This window comes from Carcharodon carcharias, assembly GCF_017639515.1.
Source record: "Carcharodon carcharias isolate sCarCar2 chromosome 38 unlocalized genomic scaffold, sCarCar2.pri SUPER_38_unloc_3, whole genome shotgun sequence".
NCBI lineage: Eukaryota > Metazoa > Chordata > Chondrichthyes > Lamniformes > Lamnidae > Carcharodon > Carcharodon carcharias.
In genome coordinates, this window is record NW_024470797.1 from 996,976 (window position 1) to 1,006,975 (window position 10,000).

General features: G+C 57.9%; 1 protein-coding gene across 2 annotated transcripts in view; it reads right to left on the minus strand.

The window, feature by feature from the left end:
• Window positions 1-5,889: 5,889 nt before the first annotated feature.
• Window positions 5,890-10,000, minus strand: part of LOC121274824 — a 7,543-nt gene continuing 3,432 nt past the window's right edge. The window contains exons 1-2 of one of the 2 annotated variants that reach the window (XM_041182186.1): window positions 8,378-8,717; window positions 5,890-6,580 (exon numbers count right to left, since the gene is read on the minus strand). In XM_041182186.1, coding sequence (XP_041038120.1) covers window positions 5,945-6,580; window positions 8,378-8,509 — 768 coding nt within the window. In that variant the 5' untranslated portion in view covers window positions 8,510-8,717 and the 3' untranslated portion in view covers window positions 5,890-5,944. Of the gene's footprint in view, window positions 6,581-8,377; window positions 8,718-10,000 lie in introns of those variants that run through there. The other variant, XM_041182187.1, reaches the window with a different exon arrangement.

The following is a 10,000-nucleotide window of genomic DNA, read 5'->3' on the forward strand; positions in this document are numbered from 1 at the left end:
AGAGAGTGAGGGGTTGGAGATGGAGAGAGAGAGTGAAGGGCTGGAGATGGAGAGAGAGTTAGGCAATGGAGATGGAGATAGAGAAAGTTAGGGATTGGAGATGGAGGAAGAGGGAGCGAGGGATTGGAGATGGAGGGAGAGGGAGTCAGGGATTGGAGATGGAGGGAGAGGGAGAGAGGGATTGGAGATGGGGGGAGAGGGAGAAAGGGGTTGGCGATGGAGAGAAAGAATGAGGGGCTGGAGATGGAGAGAGAGAGAGTGAGGGATTGGAGATGGAGAGAGAGAGTGAGGGATTGGAGATGGAGGGAGAAAGTGAGGGATTGGAAATGGGGAGAGAGTGAGAGGGATTGCACATGGAGAGAGAGAGTGAGGGATTGGAGATGCAGAGAGAGAGAGAGTGAGGGATTGGAGATGGAGAGACAGTGAGGGGTTGAGATGGAGAGACAAAGAGAATGACGGATTGGAGATGAAGAGAAAGAGTGGAAGGTTGGAGATGGAGAGATAGAGTGAGGCAATGGAGATGGAGAGAGCATGAAGGTGGGTTGGAGTTAGAGAGAGAGAGTGAGGTTTTTGAGCTGGAGACAGAGAGAGTGAGGGGCTGGATAGGGTGAGAGAGAGAGTGAGGGATTGGAGATGGAGAGAGAGAGAGTGATGGGCTGGAGATGGACAGAGAGAGAGTGAGGGATTGGAGATGGAGAGAGAGAGTGAGTGAGGCATTGGAGAAGGAGAGAGAGAGTGAGGGGTTGGAGATGGAGAGAGAGTTAGGCAATGGAGATGGCGATAGAGAAAGTTAGGGATTGGAGATGGAGGAAGAGGGACAAAGGGATTGGAGATGGAGGGTGAGGGAGAGAGGGATTGGAGATGGAGGGAGAGGGAGAGAGGGATTGGAGATGGAGAGAGAGAGAGTGAGGGATTGGAGATGGAGAGAGAGAGTGAGGCGTTGAAGATGGAGAGAGAGAGAGTGACGGATTGATGATGGAGAGAGGGAGAGTGAGGAATTGGAGGGGGAGAGAGAGATTGAGGGATTGGAGATGGAGAGATAGAGTGAGGGGTTGGAGATGGAGAGAGAGAGTGAGTGATTTGAGATGTAGGGAGAGGGATTCAGGGATTGGAGATGGAGGAAGAGGTAGAGAGAGATTGTAGATGGAGGAAGAGGGAGTCAGGGATTGGATTTGGAGGGAAAGGGAGAGAGGGATTGGAGATGGAGGGAGAGGGAGTCAGTGATTGGAGATGCAGGGAGAGGGATAGAGGGATTGGAGATGGAGGGAGAGGGAGTGCAGGATTGGAGATGGATGGAGAGGGATAGAGGGTTTGGAAATGGAGGGAGAGGGAGTGAGGGATTGGAGATGGAGGGAGAGGGAGTGAGGGATTGGAGATGGAGAGAGAGAGTAAGAGTGAGTGGCTGGAGATGGAAAGAGAGGGAGAGTGAGGCATTGGAGAAGCAGAGAGAGAGAGTGAGGGATTGGAGATGGAGAGAGAGAGTGAGGGGTTGGAGATGGAGAGAGAGAGAGTGAGAGGTTGGAGATGGAGAGAGAGAGAGTGAGGGATTGATGATGGAGAGAGGGAGAGTGAGGGATTGGAGGTGGAGGAAGAGGGAGATAGAGATTGTAGACGGAGGGAGAGGGAGTCAGGGATTGGAGTTGGAGGGAAAGGGAGAGAGGGATTGGAGATGGAGGGAGAGGGAGTCAGTGATTGGAGATGCAGGGAGAGGGATAGAGGGATTGGAGATGGAGGGATAGGGGGATTGGAAATGGAGGGAGAGGGAGTGAGGGATTGGAGATGGAGGGAGAGGGAGTGAGTGATTGGAAATGGAGGGAAAGGGATTGATGGCTTGGAGATGGAGGGAGATGGATTGAGGGACTGGAGATGGAGGGAGACGGAGTGAGGGATTGGAGTTGGAAGTAGGGGGAGAGAAGGATTGGAGATGGAGCTAGAGGGAGTGAGGGATTGGAGATGGAGGGAGAGGGAGTGAGATATTGCAGATGGAGGGAGAGGGAGTGAGGGATTGGAGAAGGAGGGAGATGGCGTGAGGGTTTGGAGTTGGAGGGAGTGAGAGTGAGGGATTGGAGATGGAGGGAGAGGGAGTGAGGGATAGGAGATGGAAGTAGAGTTAGTGAGGGTTTGGAGATGGAGGGAGATGAGTGAGGGACTGGAGATGGAGAGAGAGAGTGTGTGGTATTGCAGATGGAGAGAGAGGGAGTGAGGGATTGCAGATGGAGGGAGAGGGAGAGAGGGATTGGAGAAGGAGAGAGAGAGTGTGAGGTATTGCAGATGGAGGGAGAGGGAGAGAGGGATTGGAGACAGAGGGAGAGGGAGAGAGGGATTGGAGATGGAGGTAGAGGGAGTGAGGGATTGGAGATGGAGGGGAGAGAGTGAGGGATTGGAGATGGAGGTAGAGGGAGGGAGGGATTGGAGAATGGAGGGAGAGGGAATGAGGGATTGGAGATGGAGTGAGAGGGAGGGAGGGATTGGAGAATGGAGGGAGAGGGAATGAGGGATTGGAGATGGAGTGAGAGGGAGGGAGAGGCACTGGGAGAACAGATAAATGAATTCGCGGGTTATCTATATCGTCGTGCTGACCTACTCTGGGCGCTGCTTCCGGCTGCTGCCTCATGTTCGCCCCCTCCACACGCCCTCTTCCTCTCCCTCCATCTCCAATCCCTCAATCCCTCTCCCTCCATCTCCAATCCCTCACTTCCTCTCCCTCCATCTCCAATCCCTCACTCCCTCTCCCTCCATCTCCAATCCCTCACTCCCTCTTCCTCCACCTCCGATCCCCCACACCCTCACCCCCTCCACACGCCCTCCCTCTCCCCCTCCACACGCCCTCCCTCTCCCCCTCCGCCTGCCATCCCTTTCCCAGTTCGTTGGGGGGGGAAGGAACAGGCAGGCTACCCTACTTTACCTGACACCGTGGGCTGGAGCAGGAGGAAGAGGCCTAGTAGGAGAGGCAGAGCCTGCATTGTCCAGTGCGCAGTCCAAATCACAGAGCAGCAGTGACGGGAATCCCCATCAGGCGAGGGCTGAGTCAACAGGCCTGGCTCCTGCCCTGTTCAAACACTGAGCAGAGTTCAGTCACCTCTCCCTGGGTTCCCGGAATGAATTTCGTAACCTCTTCCCCAATCCACCCCTCCCTCCCTCCTCCTGGCCTGAGCAGAGAGAGAGAGAGACAGAGAGGGGGGCTTCGGGCCTGACAGGCCCTCCAAGGCCTATCGCTGGTGCCAGGAAGGGTTGAATCCCAGCGGGACAGGATTGAGGGGCCGAAAGGCCTCCAGCTATACTCCCCCCCCCCATCGCCCCCCACCCCCGACACGTCCTTGACGCTCAAAACCCACCTGGCTGCCTTGGCCCCCTCCTCCCGCTTCCTGTCTTGAATGTCCACAAGCAGGCCTCAGGCCTGTCCACTTCCGGGGTGGGAGGTAGGCCCAGGCTTCACCGCGGGGCCTAGAGCTGCCGATCGGGCTGCCGCAACCCACCCACCCACCTCCTCCTCCTCCTCCTCCCCCACCACCTTCGCCCAGATTCACGTCAGGAAAGGTCCAGGCTCCGTTTCGGGCCTGGTGCTGAGTTGGCCGATCTCACACCCGGTGTGTGAGAGTTGGCATGATTCCTCCCCGCCACCTCCCTCTCCCGCAACCCTGCACCCTCCCCACCGCCCCCCAAAGCGCACACGGCAAAGCTCAGTCTTCATCTTAGGCCTAGTGCTAAGCTCATCGGCCTTCCACCCGGTGTGAGTTAATCAATGCCCCCAGTCCCCCTCCCAAGGACACACAGCGAGGCTCAGGCTCCACCTGGGGCCTAGTGCTAAGTTGGCTGATCTTGCACTTGCTGTGAGTTAACCAGCCCTCCCCAGACCACCTCCCAAGCACATACAGCGAGGCTCAGGCTCCATTTGCAGCCTAGTGCTATGTTGGCCAATCTTGCACCTGGTGTCTGAGTTAACCACTCCACTCAGCCCTCTTCCCAAGCACACACAGAAAGGCTCAGGCTCCATCTTGGGCCTAGTGCTAATTTTTGATCTTTCAACCAGTGTGTGAACTAGCCCGCCCACCCAAGCACACACAGCGAGGCTCAGGCTCCACCTGGGGCCTAGTGCCATGTTGGCTGATCTCACACCCGGTGTGTGATTTAACCACCCCACAGTCCCCCTCCCAAGCACACAGAGCAAGGCTCAGGCTTCACCTTGGGCCTACTGCTAAGTTGGCCGATCTCGCACCTGGTGTGAGAGTTGATCCACACCTCCAGACCCCTCCCAAGTAGACACTTCAAGGCTCAGGCTCCACCTGGGGCCTAGTGCTAAGTTGGCTAATCTCCCAATCAGTGTATGAGTTAACCAACCCCCAGCCCCCTTCCCAAGTGCACACAGAAAGGCTCAAGCTCCACCTGGGGCCTAGTGCTAAGTTGGCTAATCTCCCAATCAGTGTATGAGTTAACCAACCCCCAGCCCCCTTCCCAAGTGCACACAGAAAGGCTCAAGCTCCACCTGGGGCCTAGTGCTAAGATGGCCGATCTCGCACCCGATGTATGAGTTAACCAGCCCTCCCCAGTCCCCCTCCCAAGCACATGCAGTGAGGCTCAGGCTCCATGTGGGGCCTAGTGCTAAGTTTGTCGATCTTGCACTCGGTGTGTGTTAGTCACACCCACCCCTCCACACCCCCACAACCAAGGTAGACTCAGCAAGGTTCAGGCCTCATCTGGGGCCTAGAGCTAAGTTTGCCAATCTCGAACCCGGTGTGAGTTAACCACCTCCCCAGCGCCCCTACCCAAGCACATGCAGCGAGGCTCAGGCTCCATCTCGGGCCTAGTGCTAAGTTGGCCGATCTCACACCCGTTATAGGCCAAAAGCCTGACCCCCCAGCAGCTCCCAAGGCCCCTTGTTGGTCAGAGAAGGGGCCTAAACTCAACGGAGGGTGGGGGGGTAAATAAAAAGGAGGAGGACGGTCAATGGTAGCATAAATCTAAATTTATTAGCTCTGGAACAATCACAATGAGCGAGGAAGCAACGATCTTTCAGGGTTGAGCAGCTTGACCCCTTCGTCTCTCGCGACCTTTGAGGTGGAGCTCGGCACTGGGCGGGTGTTGGTCCAGGCCGGAGAGAATGGCACGGCGAGGGGTGTCGGTTGACCCGCCGACCCTCGCGTCTCCACCCCGTGCCCCCACAACCCCCCCACCCCCACCCCCTCCCCCTCCCCTGTGCCCCCACCGCCGCCCTTGAGGAGAGGCCTCGGGCCTGGCTTCTGGAGCTGGGCAGTGCCACTTGCCCGATTCCGAGGCCCCACAGGCTCCCCCTCACCGCCACCCGACACCGCCCAGGCTCGATCCCCGGCCTAGAGCGCCGAGTCAGCCCCTCCTCCTCCCGCGCCCCGTTCGGGGTGGAATTCGAGAGCGGGGGGGTGGTGGGAGACTGAGCTGAGGGGTTGGAGGTGGCGGGGGTAGGAGGGAGGGAGGAGAGGTGGGGGGGGGGATGCTGGGCGGGTGGAGGATAATCCTGAGGAAGGTGACGGGCGGCTGGAGTTGTTGGGGGGGGGGGGTGCGGGGAAGGCCGGAGAGGCCCAGGGCCCCGGGGGTCCAGTGCTCACCCTGGGGCCTTGGCGCATTTCGGTGGGGGAGGGGGTGGGGAGAGGGGAGGGGGCAATAGGAGGGGCTGAGATAGATTCCCCTACCTCCCCCCCACCCACCCCCCCAACCCCCAACCCGGCCCCGCCTTTGAAGGCCTGAAAGGGGGCCTTGAGGCGACTGGGGTCGAAGAAGGAGGCCTCGGGCCTTGAGGTCAAAGGGCATTAAGACAAGGTTTGTCTGGGGTGGCGGTGGGGGAGGGGAGAGCGGAGCACCGGCGTGGGAGGGGGGGGAGGGAGGAGGAGGGGGGTGGGTTGCGGGAGATTCGTAACCCGCCCCCCCGAACCCCCCCCCGAAACCCCACTCCCCGCCGGTTGCCATGGGCACCTCACGCCCCCCTCCTCACCGCCAGGCAGGTGGCGCCGATGTAGGCCAGGCTGGCCAGGATGTTGAGGGCCGAGGCGAAGCCCAGGACGGCCAGAGCGCCCAGCTTCTCGGCCTGGGCGAAGAGGCCGCAGACCACGGGCTGCGGGCAGGCTGGGGAGAGGCAGAGGGCCGGGCCTGGCGCCGCCAGGGGCAGCTGGACCCGCAGCAGGAGCCAGAGGAAGGCCCCCTCGATGGTGGCCAAGGCCAGGGCGCAGGCCGCCGAGCCCCAGGGCCAACAGCCTCCGGCCCGGCCCAGGGCCTGGGGGCTCAGCGGCTCCTCGGGGGCCACTGGCCTCCTGCCCTGCGCCAGCTGGTAGAGGCAGAAGACGGGCAGAGCGGCCAGGATGTAGCTGAAGTCCCAGAGGACGTCCATGGGGAAGTCGAAGTGGCGGTTGAAGCAGTTGGCCCAACAGTAAGGGCTGACGCTCCCGTTGCAGATGAAGTCGGTCCGGAGGGAGTCCCAGGGCCGGTCGGCCACAAAGAGAGCCACCAGGCGCACGCCCATCAGGCCGTACCACAGCGTCATGCCCCGGTGGGTGGACAGCGACCCCGCGACCACCGAGGCCAGCCGGCTGAAGCCCGCCACGTAGGCCGGCATCTGCAAAGGAGGCGGCGAGAGAAGAAAAGAGAGAACGGTCAAAACAGCGGCCGGTTCCCGACCCCCCCCCCCCCACACCCGCCCAGCTCGCGCAGCAGGAAAACCCCAGGCTCCGTCTCGGGCCTAGCTCTGCGTTAGCTAATCGCCTGGGACTGAGAGAACCCCCCACCCCCGCATGTAGAGCAGGAAAACCCCAGGCTCCATCTCGGGCCTAGTTCTGCGTTAACTAATCGCCTGGGACTGAGAGACACCGCCCCCCCCGCATGTAGAGCAGGAAAACCCCAGGCTCCGTCTCGGGCCTAGCTCTGCGTTAGCGAATCGTGTGGGACTGAAAGACCCACCCCGCATGTAGAGCAGGAAAACCCCAGGCTCCATCTCGGGCCTAGCTCTGCGTTAGCTAATCGTGTGGGCCTGAGAGACCCCCCCCTCATGTAGAGCAGGAAAACCCCAGGCTCCATCTCGGGCCTAGCTCTGCGTTAGCTAATCGTGTGGGCCTGAGAGACCCCCCCCTCATGTAGAGCAGGAAAACCCCAGGCTTCATCTCGGGCCTAGTGCTTTGTAGCCAATTGTATGTGGCTGAGAGCACCCCCCCCCCCACCTCCACATGTAGAGCTGGAGTCCAGGCTCCATCTTGGGCCTAGTGCGGTGGTTAGCCGATTGTGTGGGGCTGAGAGACCCCCTGCATGTAGAGCAGGAAAACCCCAGGCTCCATCTCGGGCCTAGTGCTGTGTAGCTGATTTTATGTGACTGAAAGACCCCCACCAATAAAGCAGAGAGGCCCCAGGCTTCAACTCGGGCCTAGTGCTATTTTAGCCAATTGTGTAGGGCTGAGATACCCCCACTCACAGAGATGAGAGCCCAAGGAGCAATCTCAGGCCTAGTGCTATGTTAGCCGATTATATGGGACTAAGAGAACCCCATTCACAGAGATGAGAAACCCCAGGCTCCATCTTAGGCCTAGTGATGCATTAGCCAATTATGTCGGACTCAGAGAACCCCAGTAATATAAGCACTACACTCCTGAATCTGTCTGGTTTACTAGTCCAATAATATAAACACTACACTCCTGTATCTGTCTAGATTACTAGTCCAGTAATATAACCACTACACTCCTGAATCTGTCTGGATTACTAGTCCAGTAATATAAACACTACACTCCTGTATCTGTCTAGATTACTAGTCCAATAATATAAACACTGCACTCCTGTATCTGTCTAGATTACTAGTCCAATAATATAAACACTACACTCCAGTATCTCTCTGGATTACTAGTCCAGTTATATAAACACTACACTCCAGTATCTCTCTGGATTACTAATCCAGTAATATAACTACTACACTCCTGTATCTCTCTGGATTACTAGTCCAGTAATATAACCACTACACTCCTGTATCTCTCTGGTTTACTAGTCCAGTAATATAACCACTACACTCCTGTATCTCTCTGGTTTACTAGTCCAGTAATATAACCACTACACTCCTGTATCTCTCTGGTTTACTAGTCCAGTAATATAACCACTACACTCCTGTATCTCTCTGGATTACTAGTCCAGTAATATAACCACGACACTCCTGTATCTCTCTGGATTACTAGTGCAGTAATATAACCACTACACTCCTGTATCTCTCTAGATTACTAGCCCAGTAATATAACCACTACACTCCTGTATCTCTCTGGATCACTATTCCAGTAATATAACCACTGCACTCCTGTATCTCTCTAGATTACTAGGCCAGTAACATGACCACTACCCTCCTGTGTCTCTCGGGATTCCAGTGTTATATCTGCTCCCGTACCTGCATCAGTTGCTGCTTTGAAACTCGAAGGGCCTGCTTGATCTGCCGATTGACAGTCCAACCCGGGGCCTGCAGTTTCCTGTTCAGTCTGCCAGGGCAACTTTTGCTTTTCATGCTGAGAAACAAGGTCATGCGCCGGAGCTAGAGCCTGCCCGCTGTGGTCACCGACCCCCTTTGTCTGGCCCCAGAGCTTGCCTCGGCGTCGTAAATCAGTGGGACGTGCGTTCCCCCGCTGACGACTCCCTCCGTGTGCGCGCTCACCACCTTCTGCAGATGGCCGGCGGAGGGAGCTGGGAGTACTCGTGCACCAGTCCTTGGGGAATGGCAGGGGATTGTTGAGAGGGAGAGAGAGGGCAGCCAGTCAAGCCAAGAGCATCACTGGCTTTATTCGTAGGGGGGGAGGGGGGGGAAATGAGGCACTGAGCATGAGAGTAAGGGCGTCATGTTGAAATTGTGCCAAGTGTACAATCGGGCCCCTCCTGGGGCACTGCACCTAGTCCTGGGCTCTTCACTGGAGCGAGGGAGGGTCTTGCCCCGTTGAAGGTCGAGGTGAGGAGGAACCTCATCCCTCAGAGGGGTCGTCCATCTGTGGAATTGTATACCCCAGCCCCCACCCCCTCCACCCAAGGCTGCGCACTCGATGCTGAGGCAGGCGGGTGTTAAACTCGGTGGAGGGGATGGAGGGCTACTGGGAAGGGGGTTGGGGTGGGGTGAAAGGCAGGAGAGTTGGAGGTGGAGGGTCACCCCGGGGCTCGTCGAGCGGGCGGGGCAGATTTAACGGGTTGAACGGCCTCCTCCGGCTCCCACGTCTCGCAGGATGCGCAAGGTGGGGCCACAAGGATGACCCACCCCACCCCCACCCCCACGGGGATGAGGGACTATAGCCATGAGGGCCGGCTGGAGACGGTGGGGGCTTTTGAGCTGGGAGGGAAGGGGTAGGAGGCTTGATCGAGTAAATCTGCAATCACGAGGGATACAGGAGGGTAGTAGTGAATGTTGCCTCTCCTCATTATTCCGACCAAACTGTTAACACTTCATCCTTCCCAATGTTAAACTGTAAACTCCGCTCGCCTGCCCCATCTCACCAGTCAGTCCCTGGGCCCTCCTGAAGCCTGTTACTGTTCACTCCTCGTGGTTTCACGGGACACACTCAACCTTAACCCCAACTGCAAACTCTGCATTTCTACCCTGTATAACCAGGTCTAGGTCGTTCACGTCTATCAGCACATTCACAGTATCAGAAAGCGCACTCTGTCTGAGGGAGTGCCACACTGTCGGAGGGTCAGTGCTGAGGGAGAGCCGCACTATCAGAGGGTCAGTACTGATGGAGCGCCGCACTGTCAGAGGGTCAGTGCTGAGGGAGCGCCGCACTGTCAGAGGGTCAGTGCTGAGGGAGCGCCGCACTGTCAGAGGGTCAGTACTGAGGGAGAGACGCACTGTCGGAGGGTCAGTACAGAGGGAGCGCCGCACTGTCAGAGGGTCAGTGCTGAGGGAGCGCCGCACTGTCAGAGGGTCAGTACTGAGGGAGAGACGCACTGTCGGAGGGTCAGTACAGAGGGAGAGCCGCACTGTCAGAGGGTCAGTGCTGAGGGAGTGCCGCACTGTCAGAGGGTCAGTACTGAG